At 32.8% G+C, this 17,232-nt stretch overlaps 2 protein-coding genes across 3 annotated transcripts; one reads left to right on the top strand and one right to left on the bottom strand.

Annotated features, from left to right (window-relative positions):
* The first annotated feature begins 3,933 nt into the window (after positions 1–3,933).
* Positions 3,934–11,093, top strand: LOC131610448 (flowering time control protein FCA). 2 transcript variants are annotated; one of them, XM_058882400.1, is made up of 14 exons: positions 3,935–4,293; positions 4,410–4,480; positions 5,461–5,539; positions 5,713–5,795; positions 5,903–5,954; positions 6,696–6,757; positions 7,194–7,245; positions 7,910–7,989; positions 8,070–8,134; positions 8,791–8,850; positions 8,953–9,250; positions 9,718–9,879; positions 9,963–10,490; positions 10,664–11,093. In XM_058882400.1, exons 1-14 carry the CDS (start codon positions 4,113–4,115, stop codon positions 10,718–10,720), a joined length of 1,830 nt encoding a protein of 609 aa, XP_058738383.1. In that variant the 5' UTR covers positions 3,935–4,112; the 3' UTR covers positions 10,721–11,093. The 2 variants fall into 2 exon arrangements, with proteins under 2 accessions (XP_058738384.1, XP_058738383.1); XM_058882401.1 differs by lacking the exon at positions 8,791–8,850 and having other exon boundaries at positions 3,934–4,293.
* A 2,080-nt stretch (positions 11,094–13,173) lies between these two features.
* On the bottom strand, positions 13,174–15,389 carry LOC131612727 (WRKY transcription factor 23-like). Its single transcript, XM_058884483.1, has 3 exons — positions 14,558–15,389; positions 14,197–14,343; positions 13,174–14,074 (listed from the first exon to the last, which is right to left on the bottom strand). Exons 1-3 carry the CDS (start codon positions 14,902–14,904, stop codon positions 13,681–13,683), a joined length of 888 nt encoding a protein of 295 aa, XP_058740466.1. The 5' UTR covers positions 14,905–15,389; the 3' UTR covers positions 13,174–13,680.
* Positions 15,390–17,232: the final 1,843 nt, after the last annotated feature.

Below are 17,232 nucleotides of genomic sequence, written 5' to 3'. Positions count from 1 at the left end.
ATTTATCAACCAATTCGGGATAATTTAGCGCTATGTTGAGCAATCCTATATGCACTTATATTTATATAGAAGTATCATTTATGAGGTTGGTCAATAGAGTTTATGTACTATATTTGTTAGAGACATGATAGAGATCATTCTCTTAAAACAAATAACACAAATCAAAACAGGGAGATCAAGACTAAGTCAAGGAGGTGAGATCATTACATCAATCAAATCCTTCTTAATACCTTGAGACAAACTCATCATCAACTCAAAGTACTTCACATGATCTTTTAATCAAGTGAAAAGTAGATTTGAATTGATGAAATTTCATCAAGTACTAATCCAAACCTAATTGAAAAAGATGAATCATCATCATCCAATTGATCCAAAAAAAAGAAAAAGAAGGAGAAGGAGATGGAGAGTTGAGACAAGATAAGATCAAGCAAAAGATCAAGAACCAAATTGGATCATAACTAGGTCAAACTTTATCAAAATCAATCATTCATTTTGGTGGATTTGGTCTTTTAGACCTATCAACACCCAAATTTCATTGATGTTGATCAAATTTATGACCAAATAATTCTCAATCCAAGACAATCAACAACCAAATAAGTCACAACATCATTAAATGCAAATTAAACAAATAAAACTATTTTTAAATTATTTTTAAATGAAAATAAAGGAGAAAATAACAAATTATAATCAAAGCATTGAATAAATTGCAAATAGAAGTATGGAAAAACAGAAATGACTTCTAATATGTTTTAGAAAATGTTGGTGATTTTTAAAATCAGAAAAGTATTTTTAAATCAATTAAATTCAAGTAAACATGAGGAAATTAGTAAAAAAAAACTAAAATGTAAAATAAAATTCTCAAATAATCACACAAGGTGTGAATCCATCATTCAAATATTACCGATTTAGCGATTGCTCATATACCAATAATATTCTCAAGAGAATCTCTGTTTGCAATTCTATAGTGGCACATGCAAGTATACATGTTTTGATTGCAATAAGTAATAAATATAAGAGTATCTTACCCACAGGGAGTGCTACTACGCAGACATGACTTTTGTATTAATTCTATTTTCCATTTTAAGCATAGGTAAATAGAAATAATAATGATTGTTGGAATTGAGTCCAACTTTCTTATATTATAATAGAAATGCAGTAAAAGACAAAGTGTTGTAGAAGTAATAATAGAAGTATAGTTAAGGTATGATCCGTATATATATGTTAGTGTGTTCATGTGTTGATGAAGTGTGAAGTTGTGACATGCAAGGTCAGAAAGATCTAAACATGTATCTCTACAACAATCAGTAGCATATATAAAAGGATAAGGGAAACAGATCTTTAAGCTCCACTTGTAACCCTAGAATACATCTATAAAAAGTTCTGAGTTCCTTAATGATTGTAGTTACTTATGTCTAAGCAACTAATTCAAGTGAATATATCTATCCTACTCTTTCAATTATTTTTACTCATGAAATTCACTTGTTGTTGGATCTCTCACAACAACAAGCTTGTAAATATTTCCAAGGTGATCAGTCAAAGAAACAAATATTAGAATTATAACACATGGTAAGGCATGCACTAGTCACACACATTTAACATAAACACACTTTATATATTAACTTCTCATAACTCAACTAAAAGGAGTTTAGCTCATAGGGAGCTAAGTACAAACAATGAACAAGGTTCTCAGAAGAAACATCTTAGAACAATAAATTGCACAAAAGATAATAACCTAAGAGAGACTTGAAGTAGAACTTGAGACGGCTAAGTCTTCAAGAAATTACTTCAATCGCGCCAGTGTTCATCAACAAACACAAAAAGGAATGGGGAAAGAAACTTCAGCACACTTCCGCAATACACTTCAGGAATTATAACTTTTTCACTAACAAAATGGTGGACTCTTCAAATGATTATTCAGTCTCCTTTTATAGACCAAGAAGATTAGGGTTTCTATTGTGTCTTGGATCTTAGGCCTCGGATCAAGAATCACCCAACCCAAAGGATCCTAGACGTCTTCTTAGTAAGGACAAAGAAAGCTTCAATACTAGCCGGTAGTAGTGGGGGAACAAGGTGAATTGAGCAGACTGTCATAGCAGGCGGCGCAGCAGTGCATTTTTTTGTAGATTTTTGTCTTGTAGTGCTGCTTGCTCCCACTTTGAGTTTTGAATATTTTCCTTTCTCATTTTTAGTGCCCAATACATTTTTCCCTCCATGATGACTATTTCTTCTCTTTTACATCAACCTGCACTTTAATCCCTTACGAATTTGACTTCCTTCCTTACTACACACTTCTTGGATTTGACTTCCTTCCTTTCTCTTTTACATCAACAAAAGGGAGCACCTAACGTGCTCCACACTAACTAAACTAAAACAACAAATAAACATGAAAATTAAATGCATCTAAGACAAAATAACATTAAACTAATTACTCACTAAGGATGTATTAACTCTCAAAATGTGTGTTAACAATCTCATTTGAGTGTAATATCGTGTATCAAACAGACCAAGCCTACTCCTGGAAGGTCACCACAACTACATCCTAAAAGGCCAAGAGGGGTTAAAGTGTTCTCAAGGTCTCTTAGAATCATGGGCTTCCAGGTCGAAAGCAACAATGCCATTACGATTACCCGCAAGACATTTGTACATTCAAAAGGGACTCATCGAGCAGGGTTCTCATACCAACCCAACGAGGCCTACACCCATAAGGTCAACATGACTATACCACCATCCTATCTTAAGTGCACTCAAGTCCGGGTAGAGGACTTATCTCACCACACAAAGATCACCAAGCATTCACGAACAGACAGAAAAAACAGCCAACAAAGAGCAATACCATAAACACATGTAAACAAGTTAGGCTTAACCCGCTTAGGATGAGAAGTTTCGCTAGCAGAGTCGCCAGATGTCGCAATGGGGAGAATTGAGATTAAGTTATTGATTAACTTAACTCGAAAGAAAAAATATCGATAAAACCCAACGCGAAAGTAAAACAAAAGAGAGATCCGAATACAGGGGTTAGTTATGCAAGGGGAAGGTATGAGCACCCCTCCATCTATGGTACTTAATAGGAACCTCTTGAAAATCCGTGTTATGATAAAACCAGGTTGTTTGCAAAGATTGGGGAGGTGAGAAAAGAAGAATTTTATTATTTTTGTGCTTATCAAGACTTCAAGAGCCTCGTGCCTACGTATCCTCAACGTGCAATGAAGAAGTCAGAGCCTCGTAGTTCGTGGTAAAAATAACCATAAAATTTTGTTGATTGATTTTAAATTCAAAAGACATTTCGCCGTATTCAATTCATCATAACCCAAGAACCCCAAAACCAATCATACAATTATCCAACACTTAGGCCAAATATAATAATTAGGATAAACTCCCCTTACCTTAATTTAGAGCTTGCTATCGAATTCTCTTCGCGTTCTACAATTTCAATTCTCTTTTGTTTCACTTAATCCTTTTAAATTGACCATCTTGCCCTTATCATCCATTACCTCAATATTATTATATTATATTATACTAGTTAAAATAATCCCAACTAATTATTCTAAAATACACCTAATTTCCAATAATCCTCGTAATAGACATGGACATCACATAAATCACCAAAACATCACATATCATTCATCAAAACATCAAAACTTCATAAGGACTCACATTTTTAGGTGTTACATTGTTCCCATAATTCTGTGTTATAGAAGCAACTTTCTTTTCTTCTAATTAAACTAAAGAACTTCATCACACAATCAAACATCTAATTACACACTTGTAAACAATCAACAATATCCTCTTCACCACAAATACATTATCAATGCTAAATGGTGAGACATAATTTGAAAAGTTACTTTTTTTAATATATATTTTTTAAAAAGTTGTTTATTTCAATTTTTTTTCTCTAACTCTAGTAAAATTTGTTTTTAACTCAAATATTGAGTAACAGTAACACAGTAAAGAAGTAGAGAGTAAACCAGCTTCTTCTCCATATTAGCGTAGCGGCAAATCACAAAACGGAAAAGGGCAAACGCAAAAACGTCTCTACTTCACTTCTTCTTCTACTATACACTTCTAGGTCAGTCGTAACTGTGCGGTGTTCAACACTCTTTACTCAGTCAACGATGCTGGAGATTCAGAACGAACCACCACCGGAGCAAACCATGAATTTCATTGGAGATTCAACTAACTCTCAATTTCACCATAACACTTTCCCCAATCACGCTACCGCTCCGAATCCGAATCCTAACTTCTCCATTCCTCGTCCTCCTCCTCCTCGCAAACGACCTTGGGGAGCTTCTCAAGGTACGGTAACACTACTACTATCCTTTATTCAATTTCTCACTTTTTTCGTTCTGATGATTTTTTAGTGTTGCGTGCGTGCTTGCGTTATTCGTCTCACAGTTTCTTTCTTGTTGCAGATCATGTTGATATTCATGGTCATGTTAAACTTTACGTTACACCAGTTCCTAGAACGTTATCTGAGGATGATGTAATTCACCTTTTCTCTAACTCCTATTCTACTCATTTCAAATTCTGCCTATATAGTTTTTATGTATGTATGCTTGTCAATGTTGTCTAATAGTGGTTACTCATGTGCTATATCACCATAGCACACTGCAGAGTAGTGATATTTGAACTAATTGTTATTGTTTCGCGATACACTATTTAGTTTACAGAGTAGTCAATTAACGGTTATAGCGGTATCATACCTTTCTAGTGTAATGGTTATTGATGTAGTATATCTATATGATAGATAGATACATGGGAAAGTGTATAATCATTATGGTCCTAACTTGACGAGTCCTTTTTGGTTTAGAACAGTGCTTAAAATACACATGTGAGTTCAATTCTATTAGGCCTTGATTTTGTGCTGCAAAGAAGGGGTTAAGGCTTGTTTGTTGTTTTTGTTGTTGTCGTTTATGACCTTCTTTATCTTCATTTTGTACATTTATGATCTGTTCTGTGTACCACACTTGATTGTAATTTGAAACAAAATTAATGCAAGTCTATTCTCTGAATAACCAAACACCCAAGTAGAAATTGTCGTTCCACTCAAACGATATTCCCATTCTTATTCCGCAAAAATACGTGTTTACACCAAATGTACTGTAATTGTCATTGTGATCCTCCTTACATAATAATGTATGGTATTATGATTTCAACTGTTAAGACATATCCTGTCTCTGCCTATAGAAGATTTTTGAGGGCCTTTCATGGGGTGTATTGTTGAAAATGATTTATTTTGAAGTTCAAACTTAAAATCACTTATACTTTCCTTTTCTCTCTCACCAAGAGTGATGGTTTTGTATTAATTTGTTCATTCATCTTTTGACATTGAATTTGAATCATCTTTTTAGTAAAATGATAAACAGTAAACACCATATTTGTTTATTCTCTTCTCTTTCATTTTTTATTGTAGATCTTGCTCCTCTTTCCTATTTCATTTCGTACGTTTTAATTTATAATCAGATCCGACTTGTGTTCGAAGTATATGGAACTATTGTTGAGGTTGTTCTTTTATGGGATAAGGCAACTGGAGCTCGACAAGGTATCTATATTGAGTTATCAACTGTTACTTCATTTGTTTATGTCACCATCTGTTACTGCAATTTGGCTTGTCATGGGTTGCGAGGAGTAATGAGTTTCACTTGATGCTCACATGAACATATGTTGTATATATTCAAGTATAAAAATTAATCTAATTTTGTTTAACTTTCACAGGAAGTTGTTTGGTGAAATATTCAACAATTAATGAAGCTGAAATGGCTATTAAGGGTTTAAGCAATCAGTATACATTTCCTGGAGTAAGAACAGTTTCATATATGATTGGTGACTTAAGCCGTTCCTTCCTGATAATCATCTGATTAATTTAAACACATCTTTGTGTTTTTGACACATTTACATTTCCTAGGAAGCACTTCCTGTTGTTGTCAGATTTGCTGATCGTAAACGTGAACGTTTTGGTAATTAATTTAACTTCTTTAAATCCTTTTGAACCAGTTATTTAAATACATTATTACTTTGGCTAAGCCTGGATCCACTTAGCTGATTAACTGAAACAATTTTCTATATCCAGTTTGGTTATTTTATGAAATATATCTCTATGCATACCCTCTTTCAAATTTTTAATTGAAAAAATCAACGACTAGATATTTGGTAGTGTAATAGACTTCATATGTACCTCATGAAAATAGATGTTAACCAACTTTAGGACTCCGTATCTATTATGGACTTGATATGCATCCTGGACTCCATATGTTCCCTATGATGATTATTAGAATCACAATTTTGTTATTCTGCCTAATCTCTTTTATTTTTAAGTTTACTGTTTGCATTATACCTTTTCTTTTTGGATCTGTAAAAAGTGATTTTATGCTGCTATTTTACTGGTGTTGTCATGTCCCAATGATTTGGAATTGGGATTGATTTCATCGTGATAGTTCGTCAAAACCTTTCTTTTTGACTTGTAAATATTAAGCCTAATTTTATATTTTTGAAAGTTCACTCCTTTATGTTCATATTTATGTTGACAAAGTCATAGAATAGACTGATTCCAATGTATATGCATGTAAAGACCCTCCGGAAGGCAAACTTCTCCTATTTAATATATGTTTGTCTAGTTCTAATCTGATAATTTATTCTTTATGCCATTGTTTTTCCACTGACCCTATATTTTATTTTTGGTTGTGTTCCTATAATTTCAGCGGTGGATAAAATTTATGTTGGTAACATAAACAAAGAGGCTTCAACACAGGACATTGAAGAAGTATGTGTGACTGTTACCCTAAACAACAAATTACTAGTGCATTTTTCATGCCAATGATTATACATGCTGGTTGTAGAAATTTATTCTAGGTTGGCTGGATTATAATTTATAATTGCTGCCCAAGTGTCTCCTATTAGTTAATGTTAAGTTTGAAATAGATATTAGATACAGATATATTGGCTATTATGTGAACACTTGTGATGTTTCCAAGTAGAAAAACTAGAAAAAAGGTCTTGTTACCAACATTTTGACATCTGTAACCTTTTGCTGCCTAATTCAGTTCAGTAGGTTGATATGCTTTGTTTATTTTCTATAACGTAGTCATTTATTTACATTTGATATGGTATATTATGGAATATCTTTTTGAGTCTGCAAGGTTGTCTGTGATCTCTTAGCTTTCACACTGTGTTTGATTTTGTATGCATATTCTCTGCAGATATTTTCCCCCTACGGGCATATAGAAGATGTCTATGTCGTGCGGAATCGTGGTTGGTTCTTTATCTTTCCATGTAATGTTTACATATTACTTCTGTGGATTTGAAGAATGGACTTGAGCTTGATTTTGTCTTCTATGTCTTACCTGTCATTTATACCATATGGTTAGGAGTTGCAGACTTAAAATTAAAAACCTAGTGGAGAGGTAGAAGGAAAAAATTGATTGAGATGAAGAACCATGTCTGATCTCACTTAACTAAGTTTTGCCAAGAGTCACCTTTTAAAGAAAAAAGTACAAGTATTGTCGAAGTTATAGGGTTAGTCTTTTAGGTATATAGGGTTGAAAATAATCATGGAGAACAGTAAAATTATATTGATATTTATATGAATGATAGTTTATATGTTTTTGTTCAGAAGACAAAGCTCTGGTCCTTAATTATTTATTGATAGTTATAATAATACTAGACTCCTAATCCTCAACAAGGAAACAAATCAGACTGTCAGGAGTTATTTTCAGATAGTCTAACAAACAAAATTACTAAATGTTTTGGAGCAGACATGCATAAAGAGAGAGGATCTTGCTCAATCCATGATGGACTGTTTGAATTTTTGCTATGGTTTCTTTTAGCGCTAAGTCATGTATAGTTTATTTCATCCATTTTTTATTCAATGATTTTTTGCTTTTACCTAACTTTTATACATTTCTTGATTTTCAAGGATATGGTTTTGTCACATTTTCTAATAGAGAGACGGCGTTGGCAGCAATCAAAGGGTTAAATAGAACATTCACAATGAGAGTAGGGCTAATTATTAATTGATACCATATAACTCTGTCCTCTGTTGAATGCTTGCTAAAATTGTAGTCCTAATAATGCAGGGTTGTGATCAACCGTTAAATGTTCGTTTTGCGGATCCTAAGAAACCTAAGATGGGAGAATCAAGGTCTTGCTTTCTGACCTCTTATTCATACAACTCTGTATATTACAGTTATCGTCATTAATGCATTAATGCAATACAAGTAAACAGTGGTGTAGGCAATTTCGTTGATTCTTAATCTATATTTGATTTGATTGAGAGGAGGAGGGGGGTTGGTGGTTTTTGATCAAACAACTATATTTACTTGGCCGTGACAGTGCAGCATAATTAACTCAATATTTAAAAAAAAATTCTTTGAAAGAACTAATTTGGGTGCGGGTTTTATTGAAGAAACGATTCATCATACATTAGAATATGAAAATAGTCTTATTCACGTACCAAATTAAGATTATATTAAATAAAATTTATAATTTGTAGGTAATGAAATGATGGTCATTTTAATGTATTTTTTTTACATTTTATATTGTTTTAAACTTGTTATTATTTAATATTTCTCTACCATATAAAAGCGTTATTTCTTTAATTAATCTGCCATATTTATAAAAAATAAATCCTTTTCTTGAGCATTTCCTTTACCAAAATTTAATCCATCATATCACTCAGCCATTAACTGGCTTTCCCTTCTGGTTCTCCAAACACAAGAATACTTGTTAAAAGTTCATTGCTATTGGAGATAGTTTTAGTAATTATAATTCATGTTCTATATGTATGCATCTCTTTAGGGGCAACTACTTACCTGCGAATGCAAATTACGGTCCCATTTCTCAAGAACCAGCAGTTTGGTTTGTTTTGCTTCTTCATCTTCTTCCACTCCAGACTTCCTTTACAGATTGCAATAGACATGCCACATGCTGAATATGTTTCTTTTTAATGGCTTGTCACAGGCCACTACCAAATTTTTGTGATTCTAATACTGGAGGGACTGTTGCGCATATTGCTCCACATCATTCCAGACTTCCACACCAGCAAGTTAATGCTCATATGCCTAACTGGGAACCTGGGGCTACTGTTGTACAGCAACCATTTCTTCCCCAACATGTAAATTCACAATTGGCTTCAATGCCTTTGCGGCCAATTCATCCTCCCAACCTGCCTTCTCAACCATTTATTACCAAGGTGCAGAGACAATTTCATCCAGCAGATTTGCCGGTCCAAAATATAAAGCAGCAGCTAAGTTCTCAGGTTAGTGGCTAAACAGGTAATAATACAGTGTTTGATGTTTCAGGGATGTTTTGGTTGGGGTTGTGACGTAAGTAAATTTTTGATCTTGAACAGTTGGACTAATGTAGGTGAAGTTGTATTACTATTTAGTGTAATCTTGGGTACAAGTTTGTTGTTAGTAATAATATCCTCAAATCTCCTTATCATATTTCTTATTCTCTTTAAACCTTCTGAATCTTAGCCTTAACAAATGTTTCTACTATGATGATTCTGAATACGTCTCGGCTTTTTTATTAAAATGGTAATAACGAGGTGTTATGATTGAGGAGTGGTATTGGAGAGTTACTGTTGTAAGTAATTTAAACTGTTGAGCATGTCATTCATTTAGATTTATAAACTATAGATGGATCATTCAATATGATAAGATACTGGTTAGGAATCTTTATTTAGCAGACTGCAATAATTTTCTCATTTATTGTTCTTCCCAGCTGCCTACTCAGACTGAGCATAACAATTTAGTTGCTGTCAGTACCTCGCCTGATCTGTTAACTAATCCCAAAGATGAAGAGTTTCCAGAGTGTGACTGGAGTGAACATTACTGCCCAGATGGTAACAAGTACTACTACAATTGTGTCACTTACGAAAGCCGAGTAATGTTTGAAACCTTTGATCTTATTTACACAAACTGCTTTTGGGTTTCTATTACTTTGTTTAATGCTTACTGTTGATGCAGTGGGATAAGCCAGAGGAATATGACAAGGAATCACTGAAACAACACAAGCAAGATGATCACAGCACTCCTTGCCCGCAGGAATCACAGAAGCAACACAAGCAAGATGGACACAGCATTCCTTGCCTGCAGGAATCACAGAAGCAACACAAGCAAGATAATCACATCATTCCTTGCCCGCAGGAATCACAGAAGCAACACAAGCAAGATGATCACAGCATTCCATGCCCGCAGGAATCACAGAAACAACACAAGCAAGATGATCACAGCATTCCTTGCCTGCAGGAATCACAGAAGCAACACAAGCAAGATGATCACAGCATTACTTGCCCGCAGGAATCACAGAAGCAACACAAGCAAGATGATCACAACATTCCTTGCCCGCAGGAATCACAGAAGCAACACAAGCAAGATGATCACAGCATTCCATGCCCGCAGGAACCACAGAAGCGACACAACCAAGATGATCACAGCATTCCTTGCTCGCAGTTGTCGTTATCTTCCTCTCAAGAAGTTTCTCAAAGGCAACAGGTCCATTCTTATTCCTAACATTATAAAAGTCATCTATACCTGTCTGTCTAGTTTAGACTTAAACATGGCCGTACTGCAATATCTAATTGCATGCAAATAACCTCCCTTTAGTTAAAGTAGGGTACTGCATTTGCTGCTCAACCCGGTTTTTCTGATGTCCTGTAATTTTGCAGGAAACAAATAACGACCACATGCAGTCAGAAACAAGTCCTGTTGTTGAACAGGTGTGATTTTATTGTTCTTGTGATACTGGAGTCGCATATTATCAACAATTATAATTATAATTAGAAAGTGGTCTTCAAATTGTTACAAAACTGGAGAATAGTTTTATAGTATCTTTAGAAGTAAGTTCTATTAAGAAAGGGATAGATTATAATCTAGATGTTTAGACCGAAAATTGTCCACATGGGCTTAGTTTTTGCTTTGGAGGGAAAGAGAAAGTAGATTGAAACTTCAATCGGGGTCAATATGTCACAATGGTAGGCCAGAGGGTGCTGTCAATATCTTTATCTTGTACTTGTACTTGTATCGCTTGTAGCTTATAAGTGAAAGAAACGTGTGAAGTCGTTCAAAGCTTAACGAGTTTGATAAGAAATCTGGCTCCACTGCTACTGTAGGGACTACAAATTTAAGAAGTGCAGATCACTTTGAATTAGTCTTTGCTCTCAATTACTGTCATAATGAAATTGAATGGTGTTTTCTGCTCCAGTAATGTCATGTGATAAATGATTACCAAAATTTAATACATGTTGCCTTTCGTTGTAGTAGTAAAATATTAATACTACTATTAATAACTTTGAAACAATTGAATTATTTTTAGACTTGAGTTTTCCAAGGAAAACGATATTCAACATTGGCATTGATTGAATCACATTCTGCATAGAAAAGGTTCATTGATGGTGACTTAAGATCACATCATTCAGTAGCTGATTTGGTTAATTATCACACCATTCAGTGGCTGATTTGGGTCAATATCACACGGTTCACACCATTCTTTGAGCTTTATACCTTATATTTTATTCATATTTTTTAGTAAAAGGACATGTTCTGTAATCATCTATATTTTTCACAACTTTATGATTATTTTTATTAGTTTATAGTTTTTTTATAAGATAATTCAAATAATTTATAATATATCATTTTTTTCTCTCTATTTGAATTTTGTTATTTTAAATTAAAAAAAATTTAATATGCTTAACATATTTTTTAATGTCATTTCATATCTATAAATTGGTTAAGCTTTTAATTATAATAAATACTATAAATTTAATCTGTTAATTTATCCACTCCATGGCACTTGATTTACTATCTGTTATAAGCCATGCTACAAGTTATATGTTTCAAACTAGTTTTGTGAGAAGAGTGAAACTTGACTATAGTCATACATGCACGAATAAGTGTAATATTCTTTCATTTTCTTATTATAAGCAAAAATGTATTTATTTTTTTGTCAAGTAACTTAATAGCTTGAGTTTATTTATTAAAGGTGAATAAATAGGTAAATAGGATGTTACAGATTCAAATCAGTTTCTCCGTAACTTGAGTTGAGTTGACTTAGGGTCTGTTTGGTAAAAATAGCGGTTGACTGATAAGCTAGCTGATAGCTTATAGCTTATGACTGATGGCTGATGACTGATGACTTATAGCTTATAGCGGATGGTTGAGACTGATAGTTTATAAGTTAATTGAAGTGTTTGGTAAAATTAACGGTTCAATTAACTTATAAATGTAAAATGACATAAAAGATATTTAATATATATTTATTTTATTTTAAATTAAAATTAATCATAAGGGTTAACAATGGATTTTAATTAAAATAATAAGGATAAAAAAGGAAGAAAAAATGAAAAGCTATAAGACATAAGCTAAAACGCTATTTGAAATAGCGTCTGGAAAATAAGCTATAAGTTAGTAAAATAAGCTATAAGCTCGTGATGAAAAGACCGTTACCAAACGGGTCTAAATTATCATATGAGCTTATAAGACATAAGACATAAGCTATAAGCTCGAAAACATGGCTTACCAAACAGAGCCTTAACAAGATGCAAAAATATTAATTTAAATATATCTATTTATTGAATGAAATTAAAAAAAATAAATTTTTATTTTTAATTAAAAAATAAAGGGAGGTGTTTGTGGTTGCACGGCTCTTTAAAACAGGGGTATGATTTCGGTTTAGATCTTGATCTTTCAAAATTAGATTTATTTGTCTTCAATTAATTTTTTAAACTCAACATCTCATTTTTCAAAAGGTGCATGATTTCATGTTTAGATCTTGATCTTTCGAAATTAGATTTAATTGTCTCAAATTCATTTTTTAAACTCAATCTCATTTTTTAACTCAACATCTCGTTGTATTCAAGTAAAAGAAAAATCATATTCAGTTATTACTACTCTTAATAAATTTCGTTAAAAGAAGTCCTTATAAAAATATGTTATTGCGTTGTATGGTATGAACCAAATCACGAATCAAATGCTGTGTTTAAGTAGTATTTATTCTTTAGTTTAGTCAACACCTTTTACTCTTTCTCCTTTTTTCTCTGTCTGTCCAATGAATCAAGTCCTTTAATGGATTTGATCGTATGCATTTACTCAATGAGCTTAAAGTGAATCGTTAATGGTGAGTACTACACTTTCTATTTATTACTTTGTTAGGTATTGGTAGATAACTTTCGCCAACGTATCCTTCAAATTATAAATCATTTCCGTATAATTCGTTTTCCGTAGATTACAATAACAAAGCAAAAAGAGTAAAACCTTACACACCAATTGCACCCATTTCAAAACCTAAACGAGCTAAACCTAACAACCTTCACTACCGCACCAATTTAAAATGAATGCACATTCCATTCCACACCAAGTAACTAATATACAAGACCAAACAATTATGCGCACACTCTCGATTATACCCACTTCGTTACATTTTAATACGTATATGCCGTTTTGCGACCCCTAATCAAAATTTTAAGAAAGAAGAAAGAATAGAAACTTATTTTTGCCTGATCATACAAGTGAGAGTTGTCAATGATAAAAAATTCAAAATCCATATTGATGATATATATCTGTGCAAAAAAAGATAACATGAGTTTAGCGGTATATATTATATATGATCTTCACTAATGGAGTACTTCTCATCTAAGTCTCCTATATCTAGCTAGCTACAAAAACTGATCCATAACAAATGATTTAGCTACTCCTCCTTGAACATATTTGAAGGAACTACATCTTGAAGAAGACCATGATCCATAACCTTTGGATTACTACAAACCAATCTCTCTTGAGGAATCTTTGAAGAATAACCCATAGACGACAACGTATTAAAGAGAACCTGTTGACGGTGGTGATTATAATATTGAGACGGCATCATGTAGTTTTCAGAACCACCAAAGTTGGTGGTGATGCATTCAGCTGGTAGCGATGGTGGTATTAGAGACCCAACATGAGAAACTGAAGAACGACCCATAACTGGATTTGGATGCGTGTGTTTCCCTTCATAGGTTGTTACTACAATGGTTGGATCATTCAATGACCTCTCCACGTGTTTCTTCACATTACATGAAACACTAGTGCAACGATAATAACTCCTATAATAAAAGGGATACAAAATTAGAAAGTGTTTTTGAAGAAATTAAGAATGAATATTATAGAAAGATTTTTTGAAGAAATTAAGAATATGAATATTAAAGTGTTACTATTGGACACCGACCTCGGAAAAGGGCTGTTTTTAACAGCTTTTTGACCGTACTTTCTCCATCTGTACCCATCTTCCAAATGATCCACCTCGCTTTTCGTCATGAACGCGATTCTAGCTTCTCTTTGTCTCTTCTGGTTCGTTGTCTTCTTAGCTTTCAACCTTAACAACATCATCAACAACAACAACATTAGATCCCACAAATGTTCCAAATATCAAACCCAAAAAAACAATATCTTAAGTCTCAATGGTTTTAAAGAACCAACAACCGCAATCAGTGTCGCAAAATCGCAAAATATCTTAACACGAGGCAAAAAAAATCTAATGTTTAAAAACAAAACTAAAATAGAAGAAGAAAATGAAACTATTCACTCACTGTTTTTGGAGATGATGATTGGCTTGGTCAACAGTTTTATTGTTGTGTTCATCATTGAGTGCTTCACTGGACGCAGAAGAAATGGAAGAAGAGTTAGGAGTAGCAGGTTGTTGTTGTTGACTATTCAAAGATGATTCTTTCCCATTTCCACCATTTTCAGTGATTGATTCCTTTACATCCGCAGGTAAATCAAACAAACTGTAACTATTGCTCATGTTCTGCACACCTAGTAACTCCATGAAACTCCTTTCTTCAGATAAATCAAACATGTTTGTAAGCGAATAGGTAGGAAAAGACCCAACCGAATAATCATCGGTATTCATATTCATACTCTTTTTCTCCATCATCAGAGTCTGAGATATTGTAAGATAGTTAGATAGATAAGATAGGGTTGGTTGATCTATATCTATAGTATTTTAGAGAGAGAAAGAGAGAGAGGGTTTTGGGTTTATAGAAGAAGAAAGAATGAGAAAGTGAGGTGTGTGTGTGTGGGAATAGGAATAGGGGGTGGGAACAGGGAAATGAAAACTTGTACAACAAGATGTAGTAATGTTGAATGAACGTGGGAAAATGGAACAAGACACGTAAGTTAACCGACAAGTGTAGGTTAATTTAAGGTACGGACAAGGTTTAGCCGGTTGGTCTCATACGAAACCTTTGACTGAGTCTTTGTCTGTGTGAACGGGGTTTGGGTTTGGCTCGAAAAACAAACGTTAACGCTGTTTGTTTCATTTTCATACTCCTCGCTCTCCGACACGCGCTTCTCCGTAATCACCGTCAAATAGTACAGTTTCTAGCACATTTCGGTGGTAGCATTAAATGGAGTTGTATCTATTTAATCATTCATTAAGTAGAGATTAGAGGGTAATTAGCGAGATAATTAACGCGTAAAATGGCAAGGAAAAGCGCACATAAAGAAAAGTTAGAAATAGTAGATAGATGAAAACTCTTTCGGCAATTGTGAGGGAAAAAGGAATGGGAAGGTTCATGCACGTGTGGTTTTAAAGTGAGCCACGAAATGCATGCTGGTATTAGTACTTTGCTTCTTGCTACTTGCTACCATCTTCAATTATTTTGTTTGGCTTTTTCGGGTAATCAATCTCTTGGATTTTCTTTTAATCTCACCAGAATATCACTTGCCTGAATAATATATTAATAAATTATACTATTAGATTTTTATAAAATTTTGCGAATATAAACTTTTAAACCAACCATAGAATTTTGTATAAATATATTCGGTGAAATATTATTGAATGGTGTAATGTTATCTAATGTTACTTCGATGTTATCTAATGTGTATGTGTATTCTAGAATAAACCTAGAAGACCAATTCAGTTGTCCGCATGAAGATCAATTACCCACTCAGCTCGCGGACCCAAAGCACCAATTTCTTTTCATATGCTTTTTGTATGGAGTTCTAATATGATTGTTAGGACTCTTTAGTGGTATGATTTAGGGAGAAAATCGAATTGAACCGAATTAAATTATTGTAAAAATATATTCGAACTAAATCGAAACGTTTTAATTTATTTAGAATCGAAGGAAATCATAATCGTTGATTAGATATACTGTTTTAAAATTCTGAACTATTTATTTAGTAATGATATTCTCCATTTCTTTTGAGAAATAGAGAGGACCTCAACTCCGAATATGATATCATCAATGTAAATTTGTAAAAGTAAAATGACAAGCTCAATTTTTTTATAAAAAATATTGTATAAACTTTTTTTTTTTAGAAATTGCTTTCAAGCAAAAACTTGCTTAAATATTCAATCCATGCGCGATGGACTTGTTTTAAAATGTAAAGATCATTTATTTTATTTTATTTTGAAGGCATGATTAGGAGAAGAAAAGTTTAGGACAAAACTTAGGTACAATTCTTTAGGTGTAGTTCTTACTATTTTCCAATGAAAATATGATAAATATATTTAAATATCATTTAGTGAGTGAAAATAGAAGAAATCCGCATACGTGTAAGTAGAAATTATACACTTATCATATTTTCATTAGAAAATAGTAAGAACCACACAAAGAATTGTACCTAAGTTTTGTCCAAAAATTTATTAAATTAGAAGGTAGATCAACATACACTTTCTCTTGGATATAACCATTTAAAAGTACGTTTTTTAGGTCCATTTGATTTTTTTGAAAATTTATGATGCATAAAAAATCTAAATGCATTTTTATGGTTTCTAATCTCGGCATATCTCATTGAAATTTATGTCTTCCTCTTAAATTATATATTCTCATAACAAGCCTTCTATTTCTTAAAAGAAAATGTTTATTTGTAAGAAATGTAAAAATAAGAAAAACAAAAATAAATCTCTCCCATATTTTATCACAACTACCCCATGAACCCTATTAAAAAGGAATTTTAATTTATAATAAATTAAAAATTATTCACTAAATTAATGACACATGTACATTCTTGTATTTTTTATTCAAATTCCTTCTTACTAAATAGCATTACTCTTTCTTAAAACAACGTCATTTTCATCACATTTTCGCATAGTAAGTGAGTAACGTTAATAAATGAGAGTGTCATTGATATTCTTTCGCTTAAGTTTGGAAAACACAAGACATACAATTACATACTTGGTCAAGAGAGTGTCGAGTGGTTACCCCTTATATATATATATATATATATATATATATATATATATATATATATATAT

This window comes from Vicia villosa, linkage group LG6 (assembly GCF_029867415.1).
Source record: "Vicia villosa cultivar HV-30 ecotype Madison, WI linkage group LG6, Vvil1.0, whole genome shotgun sequence".
NCBI classification, from domain to species: Eukaryota; Viridiplantae; Streptophyta; class Magnoliopsida; order Fabales; family Fabaceae; genus Vicia; species Vicia villosa.
The sequence above is the reverse complement of the archived record's forward strand: the minus strand, read 5'-3'. Positions and strand labels throughout refer to the sequence as shown.

Coding starts and splice junctions, on each gene's coding strand:
- LOC131612727 (XM_058884483.1), bottom strand. CDS start 14,904: ATGATGGAGAAAAAGAGTATGAATATGAATACCGATGATTATTCGGTT. Junction 14,344..14,557: donor AATCATCATCTCCAAAAACA/GTGAGTGAATAG, acceptor GATGTTGTTAAG/GTTGAAAGCTAAGAAGACAA. Junction 14,075..14,196: donor AAAAACAGCCCTTTTCCGAG/GTCGGTGTCCAA, acceptor CTTTTATTATAG/GAGTTATTATCGTTGCACTA.
- LOC131610448 (XM_058882400.1), top strand. CDS start 4,113: ATGCTGGAGATTCAGAACGAACCACCACCGGAGCAAACCATGAATTTC. Junction 8,135..8,790: donor CCTAAGATGGGAGAATCAAG/GTCTTGCTTTCT, acceptor GCATCTCTTTAG/GGGCAACTACTTACCTGCGA. Junction 10,491..10,663: donor AAGTTTCTCAAAGGCAACAG/GTCCATTCTTAT, acceptor GTAATTTTGCAG/GAAACAAATAACGACCACAT.